Source organism: Molossus molossus, unplaced genomic scaffold (assembly GCF_014108415.1).
Source record: "Molossus molossus isolate mMolMol1 unplaced genomic scaffold, mMolMol1.p scaffold_m16_p_7, whole genome shotgun sequence".
NCBI classification, from domain to species: Eukaryota; Metazoa; Chordata; class Mammalia; order Chiroptera; family Molossidae; genus Molossus; species Molossus molossus.
This window is the reverse complement of record NW_023425401.1, coordinates 61,084,886-61,107,995: the sequence shown is the minus strand read 5'-3', so window position 1 is coordinate 61,107,995 and position 23,110 is coordinate 61,084,886. Positions and strand designations below refer to the sequence as shown.

Below are 23,110 nucleotides of genomic sequence, written 5' to 3'. Positions count from 1 at the left end.
TCCTAACTTTGAAGCATAGTCTGGAATTCAAGACCAGAATTTCTTGCTTCCATATTCCACTTATACTTTCTAACCCTTTATTCCAGTTGGCAACCCTCCCCCCAATACATGTTCCCACCTTTTCCTCTCATTGCTCGTAGTTCCCAAACACCTGATATAATCTCTTTCCTGCACACACATAGCCTGATGAGTTCCAACTGACATGGATCACTCCCTTCAATGAATTCTTTTTTATAATTAATTTATTTATTTTTGTTACAGATGTTTCTCTTTTTCCCCCCATTGACTCCTTCTATGAACTCTTAACACATACTGTCTATATTATTCATTTGGAACTTACTCCAATTCTACCTAAAGATAACTCTAGTGCTTTTTGTCCAGCATAGTTACTGCTACCTAGATTTTAATATGCATGGTATCATTTTTTTCCCTATCCCCAGTAGAGCATAAATTATTTGAGGGCAAGGATGTTATGTTTTAATTCTTAAGGTCATATACAAAGGGAACAAGGGTATAGGGCCTTATGCCCAGTTTCAGCTCAATAAATACCTACAGAATGAATGAAGTCTTAAAGGATAAAATACTTACTGTAGAATTGATACATTTTTTAAAACCATCGACGTTGCCATAAAAAATAGGACTAGAAAACCTAAGAATCTTCATTCCTTCAGGTTCTTCAATCTAGCATTAAAAAAAAAATGTCTGAGGTTAAATAATTTTAGGTCTCAAATATTTAATTAAATTTCTGGCTATTCAGCTAGAAGCTGAATTACAATTGCTCAGAGGGGCTGGGTAGCAGCACTCAACTCTTCTGAAATAGGGGCCTCATCTCAGTTGGGAAGCCATAGTTACCCAAACTCCTGAACCCCCACAGTCCCACAGAAGGTCATGATAGAAAGGGCCTTAGAAAGCAGTTATTCAACCCTCTGATTTATGGATGAAAAAATAGGCTCAGAACAATGACATGAGTTGCCTCAAGTTCATACCACTGCACCCCTTTTACTCCCCCCACCATATTCTTTTAAATAGAAAAAACAGTAGCAAAATCAAGGGGATCTGCAGGAACTGAGGCCTATAATGTCTTGTTTTGTTTTGTTTTTTATAATCCTCACCTGAGGATATATTCACTAATTTTTTTTTTGAAAGAGAGAGAGAAACATCCACTGGTTGCCTCTGGGACCCACCCCGACCAGGATCAGACTGGGGATTGGACCTGCAACCTACATAAGTGTCCTGATCCGGAATCAAACTGGCAACTTTTCGATGTACCAGACTGCAACCAATTGAGCCACCCGGCAGGGGCTATGATGTTGTTTGCTTGTTCTTACCCTGACACAGAGTGGCCAGACCAAAAGTAAAACCCACAGAATCACAGGCTTGTCTAGTCTTCAGTAAACATAACAATTTTAGTCCAGCCGCATCAGAGATGAAAAGACAAGCCCTGAGAGGCTGAGTGACTTGGGCAAGGTCTGTACAAGCCAAAGCCTAGAATTCAGAACTCTAGAATCATTTTTAGCTTTTAATTGCACCTAACTCAACATAACTGAGGAAGGTTTGAAAATAAATTAAGTAGCAGCTACTGGAATTTCAGATTCAGTGTCCAACTTTTTTTAAATGTTAAGGTAAAATTAGACTACAACTTCCTAGGGTTCACATTTTATAATTAAAAACATTTTTCATCAAATTTTTATATTTATTCAAAAATTGTGTTTGTCTTTTTTTTTCCCTCTTCTTTTTGGAACTCTGCCCATATATTAAAAAAATTTTTTTTTCTTTATTGATTTTAGAGAGAGAGAGGAAGGTAGAGGGAGAGAGAGATAGAAACATTGAAGAGAGAGAACATTGATTGGCTGCCTCCTGCACACACACACACACACACATACACCCACCCCACACTGGGGATCAGGCTCACAACCTGGGCATGTGCCCTGACTGGGAATCAAACTGGCGACCTCTTGGTGCATGGGTCAACGCTCAATGACTGAGCCACACCAGCCGGGCCCCATATATTTTTTATTAAGGTATAATTCACATTATATATATAAAGGTATACCTTAATATGCCTTTATTAAGGTATAATATAACATTATATTAGTTTCAGGTATACAACATAATTTGACATTTGTATGTATTGCTAATGGTCATCACTATAAGTCTAGTTAACATCTTTTACCATACGTAATCACAATTTTTCCTTGTGACAAGAATTTTTAAGACCTCTTAGCAACTTTCAAATGTATAATACAGTATTAACTATAGTCACCATGCTGCACATTATAGCCTTTTGACTTATTTATTTTATTACTAGAAGTTTGTGCCTTTTGACTCCCTTTATCCAGACAAATAGAATTTAATTCCACTTCTGGAAATAACTGAATTGCCAATATTTTTAAATTCTTCTTACAATGGTTTGATATTAAAATTACATTCAATTAGCATGAACAAAATTTATGTAAACCATGGATATCAGAGGGTACATTGAGTCAAAAGTTATTATGATACCCCAGTGGACTTCTGGAATTTCCTGACAGAAGCCCCCTAACCTGTGCTGACTTTGTCTTTAACATACTAGAAGAGAAATGTGCAACCCCTGAAAATCCAAGCTAGCAATCCCAAGTCTAGCAAATGTCTCACATAGGCACTCACGTTTTTGTAGTTCCTGGTACTTTTGTAGATGTCTGTGCTAGGGATGTTTCCAAGACCATTCCAGGAGGGACTAAAAGAAAAATTAAGGTCAGGATTTTTTGGAACATGCATGTTTTTTGGAATAAAAAGTTAGAAGAAAAGCAGATACTAAACAACCCGTCATTCTGATGTTTTTGGACTCTGTCTCTATTCCAGATGACCTGTTCCTATAGTTAACTCTGAAATAAACAGCTGGTGTTTGTGTGCAACTGGAGGAGGAGGAACCATGACTCTTTCCTGATGGCTGAGAAAAATAATGGGCATCAGACTTTCATATGTATAACACTTTATAGGATAAGCAAAGGGTGTTCACACCTGTTAAATCTTATTTAAGTCCTACCATAACCCTGAAATGTCAGCAGTACTATCCTCATTTTTATTGGTGAGTAAACTCAGAATCAGAGAAGTTCAAAAAGGCCCAGAGGTCAGGAGCAGCCCAGCCTCTATCTTTAACCCACTGGTCTTCAGTGCCTGCACTCACATGTGAGTTATCACAATTTTATGATGAGGTATGGAAAGTCTTCAGTGATCAAATTAGTTTCATTTTATAGAAATAGGAGCCTGGGAAGAACAGAAATAAGCCCTTTCTGTTTCCTGTTTCTTCTTCAATCAAATAAATTCCATGAATCTTCAAATGTGACTAGGGACATATGCTAAATACAATTCCTGAAGAAAGAGTATCTGTTTGGGGTACTTTCAGCAATGTGCTCTCTGGATCAGCCTTATAATTACTGGAAATAAAATACTGTGGAGGATACTGCTTTCTGTTGGCTAGAAGCCTAGATAAACCAACTCGGTAGATAAAATGTGCCACCAATTTCTCTTCTGCTTACTGTGCTGTGATGATTTTTAACTTAAAGCTCATAAACTATATAGTCTCTCTCCACAAAACCCTCTCTCCCAACCACACCTACATAAGGAAAAGTGAATGCTGAGGCATACACAGCACAAGAGGTAGCCTCTTTTTTAAGGACAGCTCCTGACTTATTACACAGAAGCAAGCTGGGCACTTTGGGTACGATTTAAGGGTGCTGAGGCAGTAAACAAAGCCTTTTGTGGGTTCCAACATGCGGGGGGAGAAAGAAGGGAGAAAACTGGTTGGTGGAACAGGAAAGGTGAACTTGTGCTAAACTGAAGAAGTCTGTGATGATGGTTTTCTAGGTTTTTTCTTCCTTCTCTGCCTAAGCACAGGTAGAGAAGAGGCCAGAAGTCTAGAAAGATAAAGTTTTAAGGAGGGAAAGAAGCTCTGTTCATAGACCCAGAGGGGCGCACACCAAAAGCCTCTCAAGAGTCAAAACAAAACCAACAAGCCCTGGCTGTTTGGCTGTTTGGGCTCAACAGTTAGAGTGGAAGCGTGTGGACTGGTGGGTCACAGGTTCCATTCTGGGTCAAGGGCACATACCTGGGTTACAGGTTTAATCCCCAGCCCTGATCAGGGTCATGTGGGAAGCAACCAATAGATGTGTCTCTCTCACATTAATGTTCTCTCTCTCTCTCTCTCTCTCTCTCTCTCTCTCTCTCTCTCTCCCCCCCCCCCCACCCTCCTTTCCTCCATTCCCCTCTATAAAAAAATCAATGAAACAATATCCTCAGGCAAGGATTAACAGAAACACACACACAACCAACAAAAATCATACCCCTTCCAGCAGCCTCACAGATGATTTTCTTTTTTTTTTTAATCTTTATTGTTGAATGTAGAATGTATTACAGATGTTCCACAATTTTCCCCCATTGACTCCCTCCTCCCCACTCCCACTCCCCTCTCGCCTTTTCCCACACTATTGTCTGTGTCCATTGGTTATGCATATAAGTTCTTTGGTTTATTTCTTCCCACCCCCCCAACGCCTTTCCCTTTGAGGTTTGTCAGTCTAGCAATGAATTTGTACTTCTTAATCCCTTCACCTTTTCCACCCATTCTCCCAACCCCCTCCCATCTGGCAACCAACAAAAATGTTCTCTGTATCTATGAGAATGTTTCTGATCTACCTGTTCATTTTGTCTGTAGATTCCATTGTAGATAGATATGTATTCATTGCCATTTTGTTTGTTCATACATTTTATCTTTTTCTTCAAAAAGACCCTTCATCATTTCATATAATAACGGTTTGGTGGTGATGAACTCCTTTAACTTTTTCTTGTCTGGGAAAGTCTTTATATGTCCATCGATTCTAAATGACAGCTTTGCAGGATAGAGTAATCTTGGTTGTAGGTTCTTGCTTTTCACCACTCTGAATATTTCTTGCCACTCCCTTCTGGCCTGCAAAGTTTCTTTTGAGAAATCAGCTGACAGCCTTATGGGTACTCCCTTGTAGGTAACTAGCTGCCTTTCTCTTGCTGCTTTTAATATTCTCTCTTTGTCTTGAACTTTTTGCATTTTGATGATGATGTGTCTTGGTGTGAGCCTCTTGGGGTTCATCTTGTTTAGGACTCTCTGTGCTTCCTGGACTTGTATGTCTGTTTCCTTCACCAAGTCAGGAAAGTTTTCTGCCATCATTGTTTCAAACAGATTTTCAATTTCTTGTTCTCTCTCTTCTCCTTCTGACACCCCCAAGGTGCGAATGTTGGCACACTTGAAGTTGTCCCAGAGGCTCCTGACACTATCCTGATTTTTTTGGATTCTTTTTTCTTTTTGCTGTTCTGATTGGGCATTTTTTGCTTCCTTATATTCCAAATCGATGGTTTGCTTCTTGGATTTATGTACTCTAGTATTAAAGCTGTGTAAATTATTCTTTATTTCAGTTAATGCCTCCTTCAATTCTGACTGGTCCTTTTTTGTGCTCTTGAGGCCCTCACTAAGTTCACTGAGGTTCTCACTGAGTTCATTGAGCATCCTTATAAGCAGTATTTTGAACTCAGCATCTGTTAGGTTGCTTATCTCCATTTCGCTTAGTTCTTTTCTTGGGGTTTTGTTCTGTTCTTTCATTTGGGACCTGTTTCTTTGGCTCCTCATTTTGGCTGCCTCCCTGTGTTTGTTTCTGTGTATTACTTAACGAGAGGTATGGGGCTATCTGAGACCAGATGCTGCTCGTTTGAAAGAATTTAGGAAAAACCTGAAGCAGGATCCAAGACAGGCCAATCCTATGGTTAAGCAACTGGCAACAGCTTGGCTGGGCCTGAAAGTTGGGTGGGGCGGGGGCCTCAGGGAGTCACCAGGGCAGGGCTACCAGTGTGAGCCAGGTTGCTGGAGTCCCAGATATGGCGACTGTCTGCCGCCCCAGGGAAGGGCTCACCAAAGGAACAAAGGCCTCTGACAGCACATTTGTCCCGGAAAAAGCCCCCTCTCCAGCCCTCGCTCCAGTGCCAAACAGCTCAGTTCTTCCCTGTATGTCTCTGGTGCCCCTCGAGCTGCCTCCCCTCCAAGCTTAGAGGGAGGGAGTCCGATAAGTTCGTGCATGGGCCCTTTAAGGAGCTGCCTGGGGCTCCAGCTGTGTCAGCTTCCCTGAGCCTCAGTTACTGCTGGTTTTTCCAGCCAGAAGTTATGGGGACTTCTCTTCCTGGCACTGGAACCCTGAGCGGGGCATCTGGTGTGGGACGGGGACCCCTCAGTCCTCAGGAAGGACCTTCCCAGCTGAGGTATCCTCCTGATTTTTATCCTCCACACGTGGGTGTGGGACCAGCCTGTCACGCCTCCGCCCCTCCTACCAGTCTCGATGTGGCTGCTGCTTTAATTCCAAAGTTGTAGGACTTCCATTCAGCTTGATTTCAGTTGGTTTTGAATGATGGTTGTTCTATAGTTTAGTTGTAACTTTGATGTGGTTGTGGGAGGACGCGATACCGCGTTTACCTACGCCGCCATCTTGACCGGAAGTCCCAGATGATTTTCCATTAAACTGTGTCTTTGCTGCTTTCACTCTGAACATGATCTAATTATGTTTTCTTCATATAAATGTGTGACTTATTAGGTATGGATCTGAATAAATTTTGGCTACAATTTTATAATCTCCTGTTCTGGGTTACTTAACTCATGGGTTACTAGCCTCAAAAGAAATGAATTAAAACATATCTAACAGCTCTCCTGTCCTTGGGCCCAGTGCCTCACAAACTTCATCTCATTTTTAAAAGAAACTGCAAAGCAACCTCATTCTTTTGCGGGATCATATGTCTTTTGGTCTTACCATGGCTAGGAGGGGAGCACCAGCATTACGGCTTGTGACTAAAGCATAGATTTTAGGGTTAGACACACCTGGGTGCAAATCCTGGTTCTGCTTCTTATTAGCTATGTGATCTTAAGGTTCTTAACCTTGCTGACCTTTCATTTTCCTACCTGTAGAATGAAAATAATATAACCAATTCACAGGAATTTTTTAAAGATTAAATACAACAATGTGTGTAGAACACTCACTATGTGCTTCACTCATGGAAATACACAATATATAGTAACCATTATGAAAGGGAGTTGTTTTGCTATATTTATCCTGGTATAAGAAATCTCAGGATGGATGGGAGTCAAGATGGTGGTGTAGGTAAATGTGGTATTGCCTCCTCCCACAACCACATCAAAATTACAGCTAATCTGCAGAACAACCATCGCTCAGAACTGCCTGAAATCTGGCTGAATGGAAGTCCTACAACTAGGGAGTTAAAGAAGAAGTTACATCAAGACTGGAAGGAGGGCCCTGGCCGGTTTGACTCAGTGGTTGGAGCATTGGCCTGCGGTACAGAGAGACCGTGGTTCGGTTCCCGCTAGGGGCATGTACCTAGGTTGCAGTTTGTCCCCGGCCCTGGTTGGTTGTGCGGGTGGCAGCTGCTCGATGTGTCCCTTCACATCGATGTTTCTCTCTCTCTCTCTTCCTCTCTCTCCCTCCCGCTCTATCTGAACAAAAAATAGAAAAATGTCCTCGGGTGAGGATAAAAAAAAAAAAAAAAAGACTGGAAGGAGGGACAGAGGTGCTGAACGAGCTGATCCCACACCCATGTGTGGTGATTTTTAATCCGGAGGGATATCTTTGCCATGGAGGTCCCATCTGAGGAGTGGGGAGTCCCAGCCCCACACCAGACCCTTCAGCCCAGGGTTCCAGTGCTGGGAAGAGAAGTCCCTGTATCTTTGGGCTGTAAAAACCAGCAGAAATTGTAGCTGAGTGACACAGAGGCTTCTGGAGTCCCAGGCAGTATCTCTTAAAGGACCCATGCACAGATTTATTTGGACTCACTCCTTCTGAGCTCCAGCATTGGGGATGCAGCTTGAAAGGAACCAGGGACATATAGAAAGGAACTAACTTCTCTGGCATCAGGGCAAGAGCTGGAGGGGACAGGGGGCTGGCAGATTTCACCCAGAACGTAGTGCTGGCAGAAGCCATTGTTCCTTTGCTGAGCCCTCCTCACCACAGAGCCAACAGGCAGGCACCATATCTGAGTCTCCATTAACTTGGCTCACACTCTTTGCCCCACCCTGATCATTTCCTGAGACCCCACCCTACCCAACCTGTAGGCTCATCCAAGCTGTTTCCAGTGGCTCTTCCATATGAATGGCCTATCTTGCCTCATGCTTCAGACTTTCCTAAAATCTCTGAAAGCAACAGCTGGCCTGAGCATCCCCCACACTTCTCACTAAGTGGTTCCAGGCCTGGCATTAGTGGCTGCCCACCTTGGTTCACAGCTTGGTCTCTCTTGGGCACCTCCAAACCCAACACAAGTAGCAGCCATCTGAAGATCGCTCTGTAGCTCATGCCAGGTGGCCCCAGACAGAGCACAGGCAGTGGCTGATTTTGCAACTCCCTGGAGGCCTTAAAACCAGTGTAGTCAGAGGTCAGCTTCAGATCATGCCAGATTACAACCCTACCACCTTCATGAGCAACACACTCAAGGGGTGGACTAGGTGAGTACCAAAGCCCCACTGAAGCAAGTCCTGCTCCATCGAGCTGTAGTCATAGCTGGTCCTCACAGCCTATTGGTCTGCAGGTCAGGCCCTCGTAGTAATTCCAACAACAGTCAAGGCTCAACTACAATAGAACAGTGCACAGAATCCACACAGGGGCATACCTGCAGTGCCCAGCTCAGGTGAATGGGGAGGCCAAGCCACTGGGCCCTACAGGAAACTTACTACACAAAGCCACTCTACCAAGTCTGGGAGAGATAGCAGCTTTACCTAATACTTAGAAATAAACACAGGGAAGCAGCCAGAATGCAGACACACATGAAACATGTCACACATGAAACAACAGGAGAAATCTCCAGAAAAAGAACTAAATGGAATGGAATCAAGCAAACTATCAGATATGGAGTTCAAAACAATAGTTATAAGAATGCTCAAGGAACTTAGTGAGAACTTCAAGCAACTTAGTGAGAACATCAACGTAAAAAAAGGACCAGTCAGAAATAAAGAATACTAATTGAAGTGAAGAATAATTCACAGGGAATCAACAATATAGTAGAGGACACCAAGAACCAAATTGAAGATTTGGAACATGAGGAAACAAAAAACATCCAATCAGAACAGCAAAAAGAAAAATGAATCCAAAAATATGAAGATAGTGTACGAAGACTCTGGGACAACTTCAAGTGCACCAACATTCTCTTCATGGGCATGCTGAACGAAGAAGAGAGGGAGAAAGAAATTGAAAACCTATTTGAAAAAAATGACAGAAAACTTCCCTTACCTGGTAAAAGAAATAGACATTGAAGTCCAGGAAGCCCAGGGAGTCCCAAACAAGATGAACCCAAAGAGGTCCACACCAAGACACATCATCATTAAAATACAAAATGTTAAAGACAAAGAGAGAATTTTAAAAGCAACAAGAGAAAAGCAGTTAGTTATCTATAGGGAGCTCCCATAAGACTGTCAGTTGATTTCTTAACAGAAACTTTGAAGGCAAGAAGGGAGTGGCAAGAAATATTCAAAGTGATGAAAAGCAAGAACCTACAACCAATATTACTCTACCCAGCAAAGATAGCATATAGAATTGAAGGTCAGATAAAGAGCTTTCCAGACAAGAAAAAGCTAAAGGAGTTCATCACCACCAAATCAATATTACATGAAATATTAAAGGGTCTTCTTAAAGAAGAAGAAGATAAAAATAAAATAAAATAAAAAATATGAACAATAAAATGGCAATAAATACATATCCATCAATAATTGAATCTAAAAATCAAAATAAACAAGCAGAACAGAAACAGACTCATAGATACAGAGAACATTTTGATGTTAGCCAGATGGGAGGAAAATAGATAAAAAAGGTGAAGGGATTTTGATGTACAAATTAGTAGTTATAGTATAGTCATGGGGGTATAAAGCTTAGGGAATATACTCAATATTACTCACAACTGAACTCTCAGGACCACAGTCAGTAATCCAAATATAAGACCAGCTAGTAAACCAAGGTCCAGCCCCAGAATGATGGACACTATGCATGTAAACACCCAGATAACCTAGAAAAAATAAAAATAAAGAGGATTATATTAATTTATCATGTACCATCAGGTGAGAGATTACCTGTAAAAATAATAAGATCAATTGCCCACAAACAAATTACAGTTGACCCTTGAACAACACAGGTTTGAACTGCATGGGTCTACTTATACATGGATTTTTTTCAATAAGCACTGTAAATGTATTTATCTTATGAGTTTCTTCACAACATTTTCTTTTCTCTAGCTTACTTTATTATGAGACTATATATATAATACATATAGCATAAAAAATATGCATTAATCAACTATTTATGTTATTGGTAATTCTGGTCAACAGTAAGCTATTAGTAGTTTAGTTCTGGGGGACTCAAAAGTTATATGTGAAATTTTGGCTGTGCAGGGGCCAGCACCCAAACCCCCACATTGTTTAAAGGTCAATGGTACAGCCTTTTTAAATATTCTGATTTCATTTTACATTTAAGTGGAAGTGGAAGTTGACATTCCCAATATAGACCACTGTCCTATTTAAGTATTTTTAATTTAATTTTTGAATAGGTAATATATTAACATGTTCAAAATGGAATTATTATAAAAAGTGTATGCAGTACAAAATCTTCCTTGCAACCCTCTTTCTTCTTTACCCATTCCCATCCTCCCTCCTTATTTGTATCTTCTTTTATTTTTTTCTCTGAGTGTGTGAGTGTGTGTGTGTGTGTGTACATGCACACTTTTCACCAGCATGTCTTTTTGCAAATACAAGTAAATGTGACTACAAAGCATGTTTTATTTTTCCATCTTTTAGTGGTTGGTTTTTTCACTTAATTTGTTTTGGAGATATTTTCTTACCAATATATAGGAAATTTTCTCATTCCTTTCATCTGTTCTGGTTTAAATTAGAACATAATTCTAAAGGATTTAGTTTCTGGTTTTTATAATTCCTCAGAACAGTTTTGAAGGTTACTTTAGTCAGAATTGTAATCAGGATGGGTTTTAGTTTTTGTTTTTTGCTTTGCTTTGTGTTTTATTTTGTTGGTCCTTCTAAATTATAGGTGGTATTGTTGTTGTTGTTGATTTGTTTAATTTGTTTGTTTGGTTTTGGGCTTTAGAAGGCAAATGGTATATGAATGATTGCCTATGAGATTTTTGCTGAACATGGATTTTCCCAGAGATATAGGATCTTCAAAAACACAGTTCACATGGAAGACTTCAAAGCTTTGGTTTACCTACAAAATTTTAATTTCTGCCCTTGGCTCCCAAAATGTAAGTCCAGTAGATAAGGGAACATAATGATATAGCAGGAAGCACATAAAAATCAAGTCTTTCTTTTTTTAAGAAACAAATCTTATTTCAAAGAAAAATGGGTGACTTACAGCATCGATCTTGTTCTGCCTCCATAGACGAGGAACATCACACACCTGCATAAACATCCCTTTTAGGTTGGCAATTACTACAGCTGCCAAGACCGACTGCCAAGAGAGACAGGGAAATCTGTGTTATTCAGGAGAATGGTTTTCCATGTGATGATTTGTAAATCTCCTGTTATTTCTCACGTGGCAGAGCAGAGTAATTCTGCAATCATTGTGCCGAGAAGCAGGGTTATACCTTCTGCAAGGGTTCCAGTAGCTTCCCCAAGGCAACAATGGCGATCATCACAACCCCAGCAGAGATGATGCCAGCAATCTGAAAGACACACATCTCCCATGAGCAGAGTTCCTCCTTCCTCATTTCTCCCAGCATGCTGGATGTGCATGTCGGGTGCACTTGATGCTTCCTGACCTCCCCCCTTCTGCTCAATAGTGTTGAAATAAATAGAATTATTTGCTAAAACTCTACAAAACTGAAGGAAAATAGGAACCTTATATACATTAGCTATGGCAAAGAAATTAAAGAAAATGTGGAGACTGAGTCTACTCAACTAAAGCCAGTTTGACCTGGATTTCATCTGGATATATTAGACCTCTAGTTTTGGCGTCAATTCAGAAGGCCAAACTTCTAATTATTTACCTACCAGGAAATATGAACCATCCCCCTTCCCCAACAACAGATCATGGTAATGTTTTGGGGAAGTAAACTCTCAGGGAATTTATTGATTCTTCTGCATTATTGAATCAGCAGCATAATAACAATTCTGATAACACTTTTTACTTGTAGCATATCTTTGCCACCAAAGTCTCAGACAAAATAAATTTGCCAGTCTTATTGCAAACTCAAGATGCCACAGCCCTGGCCGGTTTGGCTCAGCGGTTAGAGCATCGGACTGCGGTCCCGAGAGACCTGGGTTCGGTTCCCGCTAGGGGCATGTACCTTGGTTGCAGTTTGTACCCAGCCCTGGTTGGTCGTGCGGGTGGCAGCCACTCGATGTGACCCTTTCACATCGATGTTTCTCTCTTTCTCTCTCTCCCTCCTACTCTATCTGAACAAAAAATGTCCTCGGGTGAGGATAAAAAAAAAAAAAAAGATGCCACATAAACTTTGAGAGGAGGGGCCATGTCTCCTGCTTTCTCTAACAGTTCTGCGGACACAGGCTCAGAACTTTGCACCCCAGTAGCCTGAATGGTGGGCAATAGCAGGGGTAAGGAAAGCTTCAGAAATTTTACCTTTGCTGGCATAAAAAAAGCTCTCCTAAGATCCATAAATAGTTAGGAGAGAGGCCGAGGAGGGGGAGAGGGGACTGTTCTCTGGTTTGATCAGATGACCAATGAATTCTCTGTTCAGCTGGGGCATGGTGGGAGTGTGGACTAGAAGCTCTGAAACAAAGGAGAAAAAGAGACAGCAAACCAGAAGCAAAGCAATCAGAGAGGAAGCAGCAGGAAAAGTTGTGTTGGGCACAAGTACTAGATGTTTAAGTTAAAGGAGACAGATACAAAACTTAAGGAAATTTCATAGTCATACTCATCCACTTCATCTAGCAAATTGATCATTCATGTTCAGAGTATTGCTAGGTCAGCCTGAGGCAATATTATGTATATGATGTACTAAAAAGTTTACTTTGTACGTCCACATCCCTTTTTCTAGGCAATTTGTTACCTCCTAGTACCACACCTCCAGATTCCCACCATGGTGAGCTTTCCTATCTCCTATCTAAGCAGAGAAGCTAATATCCTCCCTTCCTCCCTTTCTGTCTTCCTTTTTTCTATGCAATGACTTAATCAATATTATTGTCTATCATGAGTCACTTACATCTCACTGTAGATGTAGGGTTCTGTGAATTGGTGAAAGAGATGGAGATTGGGGTACAGGGACTACAGCCAGTTACCCACCTCATGCCAGGTGGGTAGCCAACTACTTGCCAAATATATGTAATAATAAGCCTCTAATTATGGGGTTCAAGGCTAATTTTGGTTACTATATTAAAATCTGTGAGGGGGCCCATTACTTGTACTTAATTTACTTGAGGCTGGTTTTGGGAAAATGCTGCAGATTTTGTATTTATGAGCAGATTCAATTACTAGAAAATTCATTATTCTGTTAAGTGAGAGGGTATTCAGAGCTAGAGAATAGTTTGTAATTAGAATTCCTTTTTCATGAATCAGTAGGAATCAGATAGGGGTGACAGAAAGAACAGGTTGCAATGTTGAGCTCTTCTATAATCTGTAGATATGCTGAAACAGCTAATGTCCATTAACACTCGTTCTTCTGTTCATTCATTCAGCAAATGTATGCTGGGTGCTTCTTCTGTGATAAGTATAATATATATATCATAGGTACTAAGACACTGTTCTTATCTTGAGGAATTAATGACTAGAATCATGAGCATTTACAAGTACCTATGTGCCAGGACTTTTCAAACATTTTCTCATTTAATCCTCACAACATCCCTATGAGGTGGATATAATTATTATGCCCATTGTATAGATGCTGAAACTGAGGCTCCAATGGAAAAGAAAACATGAGAAGCCACACAAGGGAAGACTTGCTGGTTTATTTGGTCATGAGTCCTGAATTTCAGTCCAGGCACTTAGACTTTTAACCCCAGAACCTAGTATACATTTCAGTAATTAAATATCAAGACATTTCTATGCTTGTTTCATTCTTCAATACTGAAATCCTGGCATCTTTCGCTTCTAAATGTAACACACACCAGTGTGTGGCAGGGGGAGTATTAGCTTACCAAAACACCATTATCCCCAAAGCCACTGCCAAGGAATCATTTTACATGGGCATTCTTACTGGGCAGCCAGCCTGTGTCTCATTTGTACCTGGAGGTGACAGCAGGACAGTGGACATTAGCAGCTGGGGATCTGCGTGTGCCTGCTTACAGCCATGTGACCTGGAGAGCCCCATCTCAAATGAAAGCAGCAGAAACTCTTGTTGCTGATAGCTGCCCACCGAATAAGAGTGTAGCTTGGAAATCACCTCAGACCTCTTCCCCTTTGACCACAGGTCTTTGGTTATACCCCCTGGTATGGGCTGTCTTGTTTTACTTGCTTCCTCAAAGCTAGAAATGTTTGGGGGGGGGGGGTAAATTCAATTTTACAAAGAAAAATGATAAGAATAAAAATTAAATTTTTGTTCTACAGGAGCCAAGAAATTGCAAGAAGCCCATTCTTCCAACCCTGTCACAAAGACCCATTATAAATGAAAAAGGAGCATCGTGTGCATCTTGGGGACAGTTAAAGCTGTCCCTGGGCAAGCCCCTGCTGGAGTCAGTTTTTTCAGTTATTCTCTGAGAATAACTGAGTGTTGCTATAGTGTGCTGCCTTAATAAAGTCCTATTTGAAGACAGTGTGTGTCTGTGCGTCTATGTGTGTATATGTGTTGTGTTGTACTATTCACCTCGGATTTGTTGTTTTCCTTTATAGTCTCAATGCACTCTACTCTTAACAGCTCTTTCTGCACTGGGAGGAGAAAACCCTCCAGGCATAACAGAAACACAGTTCCTGAGCCAGTTCCCTGCCCCCAACGACTGGATCTGGCATCTCTGACTCCATGTTCAGCCAGAAAGGATGGCTTTTGACAACGGCTCCTCAGTTTTCTGGACAATTAACTGAGATACAGGTTTGGGGGTCACCTTTGTAAAGGCAACAACTTAAGAACATACATAAAAGGCAAGATAAAACCCACATTCAGAATTTCAGGGAAAAAGATCTTACTCAGAAAGAAATGTCAAAATGTTTCAACAAAAATATTCTTGGCTAGCAAACTGTTCTGTGGAACCAAAGGCCTCTGGAGGAAGTTCCTGATCCTTGTAAAGGAAATGTAAATAGACGCTTTTCATTTTTGTGAAAATATAATAACTCACTAAGCCATGAATGTGCTTTTTACTAGGCCTTCTCTTTATCCAGATAACAAATTGATAAGAATCAGCATTCTTCATTACTGGCTCTTTGTCGATTGTTATTGAAAAGCAGGTAAGTGTAACTATCTGCCAGCTCAGCACTGACACAAAGAGATTTGAGAATACTGCCTCAGAAAACCACAAATGGTGTAGAAAGGATTTTTTTGGGGGGGGTGTGGGGTGGGGGTGAAACAAGTCAGTGGTGTGATCAGATGGAAGCACGGCTCTCTTCTCAAAGGCTAGTTGTCCTGCTCATTTCTTGTGCAAGCCTTTCTGAGCCACCATTCCCGAGTCCTTCTTTGCGGTGGATGGATATCACCACAATGTTGTTCCCTACCTGCGTCTTTCCCCCGGTGCTCTCCTGGACGGCAGTGCGGGACAGGGCAGTGGTAGCCACAAAACAGGAGAAGAACCCAGAGAAGATGTTGCTGATCCCAAAGGCAATGAATTCCTAAGGGAGAGACTAGATGATACTGATGCTACAAATATAATTATTTCAAAACCCTTGCCAAGTGTTTAAGAAAGAACATTAAGAAAGCAAACTCCCAAACCCACCCTGCCTGAGAGTCCCAATTCAATTTTTGCCATGAAACGTGCCTGATGTCCTGAAAAACATCAGGAGTTTGGAGGTCCTTAGAGTCTGAAGGAGGCTTCACTGCTCTCAATCATTTTCAAGGTTGATGAGGAATAGTAACTGATCTTTTGCTAAAAATGTTTATTTTACTTCCTGGTGAATGGGTATCTGCTATAGCTCTCACATAAAACATTTTTCTGCTCTCACATAAAGTGTTATTTCTGTGGATGAATATTTGCTATGAAGCATATTATGACTAAGAGAGTTATTAATCTGCTTGATTACTAATCATTTGACTGCTGTAATTGCTATGCTGTGTTCTTAGAAACATACCATGACTGGGGATTTGTGAACTCACCTGGCAATGTATCAGATGCCTACAAAAATTGTCCTGTGTACATTAATTAACAGTGAACCATCTCAATTTAAAGTGGCCACAACTATCATTAAAAGTATTCATTGTGCCCTGGCCAGTTTGGCTCAGCGGTTAGAGCATTGGCCTGCGGTCTGGAGAGACTTGGGTTCAGTTCCCACTAGGGGCACATACCTCGATTGCAGTTTGTCCCCGGCCCTGGTTGGGTCATGCGGGAGGCAGCCACTCGATGTGTCCCTTTCACATGGATGTTTCTCTCTCTCTCCCTCCCACTCTATCTGAACAAAAAATGGAAAAATGTCCTCAGGTGAGGATAAAAAAAAAAAAGTGTTCATTGCACTGTTTTGCCATATTATAGCCACCATTAAATAAAATTACCAGAAGATGTAGAATTCTTATTCTGACCTAATATGTTAACTTTGAATGATATTTATGACAGAATGAACTCTTTTTAAATTCTGATCACTTCAACTGATTTCTTAAAAACTAAAGGGATGCAGTGTGCATATTTTTAAATACTTTCAAATTAGCACACACTAGAGGAAAACCAACTCAATAAGGACTGGTGGAAGAACTCACTCTCTTCCTTAGCAGACAACAAAAACTTTCCCATTTATTTATTTTTATTTCCAGCCCTACAAAACCAGTTCAGCAAAAGGGTGACCGTACCTGGTTCCCATCGATAGTGTAATCATACTTGATGGCGTACACTTTTCCTACAGACACTGCAATAGCATAAGCCACAACAGCAATGGAAAATGATGCAGCCAGCATCTCAGAAAATAAGTTCACAGGTGGCAATGCAGGAGGCAAGAACCTAGTGAAAAAGTGCTATAAATATTTTACCATAGTTTTTTTTTTTCCCACCTCACCAAATTCTAATCAACCCAGATACAAGTTAGACAAGAAAGTACTTGATTCAAGAGGGCAAAAGCACATGAGCATAAGTGGTAGCATCTGTTTTATAATTTTTAGTGAGAAGTTGGTGTCATCTCATTGGCTGATTTCTTTGTCCCCTATTGAGAGTCTACAAATGCTGCCTCAACCATACCTCTGATATGAATAAACCTGCTATTACTGGTTCTTTCATATCATACAATCCTATGCCGTGCTCTTTCACACATTAGAGTTTCTCTTTACACAGTTTCATCTTAAAGATCTTTGAAGTTGGCCCAGCCAGTGTGGCTCAGTGGTTGAGCACCAACCCATGCACCAAGAGGTTGCTGGTTTGATTCCCGGTCAGGGTACATTTCCAGGTTGTGGGCCTAATCCCCAGTGGGGGGCATGCAGGAGGCGGCCAATCAATGTTCTCTCTCATCAATGTTTCTATCTCTCTCTCCCTTCCTCCCTGTCTAAACTCAATAAAGAAAAAAAAAAATCTTTGAAGTTCAAAGATATATACTAGCCATAAAAATGAGATTTACCCTGTATGAAGAGATGTAAGGTTTATTAAAGAAACAAAGATTATAAGATGATTTAAAAAAAAGTGAAAAATCCATATCTTAGGAGCCATATTTAAAATCTTCTTGAGTTTAAAAAGAGTAAATTTATGTAATTATCAGAATGCTTCGTGGTCACAATGACTCACATATCCCAACATCATGGTGGGGTCTGCTTTACAAAACTAGTTAATCTACAAATCACAGGAAAAAACCCTACAAGTCTATAATCATGAGGTTGTTTCCAAATATGAAAATGTATTTTACAAAACCCGAGCTATTTTACAAATTAGATCAAGAAAAAACCAACAAGTTTATAATCATGTGGTTTTCAAATATGAAAATTTGGGTGATGACGTATATCTTGATGACTATTCATATGGTGTAATTCCAGAGGTCCTAGAAAAATCTCCCCTGTCCATCTCACTATGCCTCAAGTTCCTTTAATAAGAAATTACCTTTTTCCTCTATAATGGAAAGGATGTGGCAGGACCAAGTGACCCTAACATGTGGCATTGACCCTCAACAGGAGAAAAGGAAACTGCTGGCAGCAGCCTCACTTCACTCCCTTACTGGAGGGCTGAAGGGGCCAGAAGAAAAGGTGGGCTATTCTGACCTTTCCTTTGCTCCTCTTGGTTTTATCATACTCACCTTTAACACTCTACTTTGTTCTTTTCCAGTCTCTTCACTCTACCCTTTCTTTTTCAGTTTTGTTCATGTCTTTAGACTTGTTTCTGTGCAATCACATTGGATCAAACAACAGAGTTCTTTCTTGTGGCTCGTTTACAATGGCATAGGCTTGGGTATCTTATTCCTTTAACAAATATTTTCTGGGATTCTACTATGAGATAGGTACTGTGCTAGGAAGACAGAGCTGAATAAGACAAATGGGCTCACTGCATTGTGGAGGAGCTTGTAATCCCTAGGGACAGGCAGGTTAGGTTATCTAACCAATCACAACAAGTGGTCTGTCAGAAGATTCATCTTAACTAAATCCGAGCGAAAGAGACTAGAGATCCATTTTCAGGGGAAGAGCAGCCAGGAAAGCTCTGGATAGGGTAGGAAAGAATAACTTAGAGCAGCAGAAATGAATTCCTCATATGAATTAATGAAACATGGATTTATGGGAGGAAGCATTTTCTGTGGACCACCTCTAAGTGTTACATCTTGGAAAACCAGACAAAGGGGATCTATAATATATTTTTATGTAGTTTTTTTTAACTACTCAAATAATCTAATTGTTCTGGTGAAAATGCTGCAACTCAAGTAGCCACACTGTATCTTTTATTTATTTTGTTAATCCTCACTTGAGGATATTTTTCCAATGATTTTTAGAGAATGTGGAAGGGAGAGAGGGAGGGAGGGGGCAGGAGAGAGAGAGAGAGAGAGAGAGAGAGAGAGAGAGAGAGAGAGAGAAAGAGAGAGAGAAACATTGATGTGAGAGAGACACAGCGATCTATTGCCTCCTGAATGACCCCGACTGGGGCCAGGGATCAAACCTGCAAACTGGGTACATGCCCTTGACCAGAAATCGAACCCATGACCCTTCAATCTGTGGGCTGATGCTCTAACCATTGAGAAAACTACCAAAGGCTGTATCATTTAATTTCTTTCAGCACTAGGATTTACTATAAAAATGTTCATACTTTAAGATAGAGTTTCCCAAATGTACCTGGTCATAAGAATCACCTGAAGCACCTTTAAAAAATATTAATTCTTAGGCCTTTCCTTTGGAAAGCCTGATTTAATAAGTTTGGAATGGGAACCAGGAATCTGAGTTAACAAGGGTCTCGTGTGAAACTCACAAAAAGGTAAGTCTGAGCCCCACCAGTGTGGCTTAGTGGATTGAGTGACATCCCATGGACTGAGAGGTCCCAGTTTGATTCCCAGTCAGGGCATATGTCCAGGTTTCGGACTCCATCCCCAGTAGAGGGAGTGCAGGAAGCAGTTGATCCATGTTTTTCTCTCTCCCTTCCTTTCTCCAAAAAATCAATAAAAACATATTTTTTTAAAAAAGGTAAGTTTGAGAAACTTTAGAATAGATAATATGTTAATTAAGCCCCATGTAGTCACTTGTAATTTTTCAAATATTTTTTGAACAGGTATTAGAAATCATAAGCTTAATAAAATGAACAGGCAGCAGTTCCCTGTGGAGTAAGCACTGGGCCTCAGCTAACCCGAGGAGTTTCTATTAAGAGCATGGAGACACAAAAATTGGTACAAGGTCCTTCAGTTAGTATTAAGGGCAGGGGCAGGGGGCGGGTAGTATTTAGTGGTTATATAACAGCAAGTCTAGTCACGAATGCTATAAATTAATGTTACAAATCTAATAAACATTTGGGCTTCTTTTAAAATGCCATATGATAAAATGATAGTGTAGCACACTTGGTTCACTCTGACTTTTATGAGCAATCTCATTATCATTTCACCACAAGCTCAAGCTAAAGTTTCAGCAGCTGTCATCACCCTTGTTTTTATAGGAGAACACTCCCAGGGCCACAGAACTAGATGGTGTCAGAAATGGACAAAGGACCTTAGGTATTTACTCTTCTAATTCACCAAACTACCAAACATATATAAAACTTCCCTTGCAGGTTATGCATTTTATTTAGAGGAACAAATGACATAATTATTACATAAGATTGATTAAACGAAGTTGTGGAGAATTTAGATCCGATGTCCCTGATTCCTTAAGTAGACTGTTCTCAGTGAAAAAAAAAAAAAATGTTACTATCCATGACTCTATTTATATTATATTATAATTATACATGAGTTTAAATCAGGAGTCTGGTGGTAACTATACATGTCTTGCCACTTTTTAAGAAAATGAAGGATAAAGAGAGCATAATTTGGGCTGTTTTTAAACAAATGGACTGAACTTTATCTATATACATGTTGTTTATCTGATAGTTTGCACAAATGGGTGTTTCTTTAAGATCATATACAAATAGGACTACTGAAGGAGCACCAATGAAATGAAGCTTATAATAAAAGGTTTCATTTAAATAGAAAGTAGTGACTTAATATATTAGTATTGCCTAAAAGGAATGCTATACTCACCCCCTTGGGATGGATTTAACAATACCAGCATTGTAATTTTTCTCCAGGTTGGCTCCATATGAAATGGCAGTAGCAATTATTGTCTGAAATAAAACAAAAGAGGTTTAGGAAAATCCATTTGTTTTACCAATTCCTTTCTTGTCAAACTAATTAATGCTGAATTTTCTAATTACATATTCTACTTACCACAATTACTTCAATAGGAATAGGGACTGGGATTTTGTGTTTAAATCGATCATTTAATTCCTTAACTGCCATACAGATGATAATGGTGAGTAATCCAGCAATGAAATCAGCAAGATTGGTGTTGCCAATATTTTGAAAAATGTCAACCAGAGTCTGTAAAAAAATAATTTTATGTACTTTCCATATGAAAAAATTATATTATCAAATAGCACTTAAGAACTTTATGTAAAATCATAAAAGCATGTTGACTAATACAGAGACCACTAAATACATTCAGTCTTATTAGTGTGTATATATACATATATATACTTTAAATATATATAAAATCTCAAGTAATGATGGTCTACTTGGAGTGATAAAACTACGGGTGATTTTTACTTTATTTTTGCTATTTGTATTTTTATTTACAATAAAAATGAGATATTTTAAAAGAAAAAAATGTCTTTTACTTGCAGGAAAACTTTAAAATTTTGTATCTTTTTTTTTTTTTGGTACGTGCCCCCAGTGGGAACTGAACCCAGGACTCTTTGGTCCACAGGCCAATGCTCCAACCACTGAGCCAAACCACCCAGGGCTAAAAGTTCATAACTTAAAGTGGTTTTACAGGTGCTATTAACTGGCCTAATTTTTACCATGTTATTGAGACTAATGACTGATAAACCAAAAAGTCCCAATTAGCCAGTATTTTAGGTAAAGCTCTTTCCTAAACCTGAATCATACAGGTGATAATAAAATACCTAAAATACTTCATATGTAGATACATATGAACTAACTCATTAATTATGGCAAGGAAAATCTATTGAATTTATATATAAGTCAAGTAAAATTTTTGGAAATTAATTTCGTACTTAGTTCAAACTTGAACTAAGATGACAAGTAAAAGTAACTCTTTCCAAGTGGAGAGATAAGCCAGCTCAAGAAAAAGTAGTTTTGTTTTGTAAATAGGTTTCTGGGAATAGAAGGATGTTAGCAAGGGAGGATCCCAGGAAAGGACACTAAAATATTTGTTACGTAACTTTAGTTATGAAAAAGGCATGACTTAGAAAGCATTCATGAATTCTTTGAGACAAATAATCTTTCAGTGAAGGTTACTTGTCTTTACATGAGTCCTTTTATATATTTTTTATGTGTAGAAAAAAGAATGGAGCATCTTATAGTTTATAACATGTATCTTATTCATTTTTATAGGTAAACTATACTTAAAAGAATTATAATGATAATCTGATAGCAATTCTGTATTATGAACATTAAATATTCTAGGAGTCATTTTGCTAGCAACCTCAACTCTCTGGAATACATTTAAGAGTAAAGGAGCTCTGGCTGGTATGGTTAAGTGGTTAGAGCATCGGCCCACACACCAAAGGGTCATAGATTTGACTCCCGGTCAAGGGCATGTACCTGGGATGTGGGTTCGATCCCTAGCCCAAGTCAGGGCACATATAGGATGCAGCCAATCAACATGTCTCTCTCACATTGATCTTTCTCTCTCTCTCTCTCTCTCTCCCCCCCTCTCTCTCTCTTTCTCTCTCTCTCCTCCTCCTCCTCCTCTTCCCCCTCCTCTTCTTCCTCCTCTTTCCCACAATCCCTTCCACTCTCTCTAGAAAAAAAATCAATGGGAAAAAAAATCCTTGGATGAGGATGAACAGACAAAAATAATAAAAAAGAGTAAAGAAATAGATTGTTACAGAATATTCATGGGGATGTAAAGTACAGCATAGGGAATATAATCAATAATATTCTAAAAACTAGGCATGGTGCTGGATGGGTGCAGGATTATTGGGGTGATCACTTACTAAATTATATATTATCTGGTCACTCAGGTATATACCTGAAACTAATATAATGATGTGTGTCAACTGTAATTGAAAATAAAAAATGATTTTAAAAAATTAAATAATTGGTGAACTTTTAAAAAAAAAGAGTAAAGGAGAGAAGTTATGGTGTAAGCAAAATACATTCCACCAGTGCATGTACTAAAGTGAAAGCATTTGACTTGGAGCATGCCTCTTGAACTTTCACTCACAGTATTTTTACTCTTGTTTTAAACTCAATATTAACAAGTTTACTTTATTTTCCAGAGTCAGTAAAAATTTTTAAAGACAAGCACACTGATAATAACAGAATGAGACAAGTGATAGCAGATTGAAAAAGAAAAAAAAAAAAATGGA

General features: G+C 39.6%; 1 protein-coding gene across 1 annotated transcript in view; it reads right to left on the bottom strand.

Annotated features, from left to right (window-relative positions):
* The window catches only part of SLC26A4 (solute carrier family 26 member 4), a 59,196-nt gene that overhangs the window by 14,142 nt on the left and 21,944 nt on the right, over positions 1–23,110 (bottom strand). The window contains exons 7-15 of the mRNA XM_036246989.1: positions 20,943–21,095; positions 20,757–20,839; positions 16,927–17,074; positions 15,648–15,761; positions 11,635–11,712; positions 11,403–11,498; positions 9,944–10,050; positions 2,647–2,716; positions 589–681 (exon numbers count right to left, since the gene is read on the bottom strand). Coding sequence (XP_036102882.1) covers positions 589–681; positions 2,647–2,716; positions 9,944–10,050; positions 11,403–11,498; positions 11,635–11,712; positions 15,648–15,761; positions 16,927–17,074; positions 20,757–20,839; positions 20,943–21,095 — 942 coding nt within the window. The remainder of the gene's footprint in view (positions 1–588; positions 682–2,646; positions 2,717–9,943; positions 10,051–11,402; positions 11,499–11,634; positions 11,713–15,647; positions 15,762–16,926; positions 17,075–20,756; positions 20,840–20,942; positions 21,096–23,110) is intronic.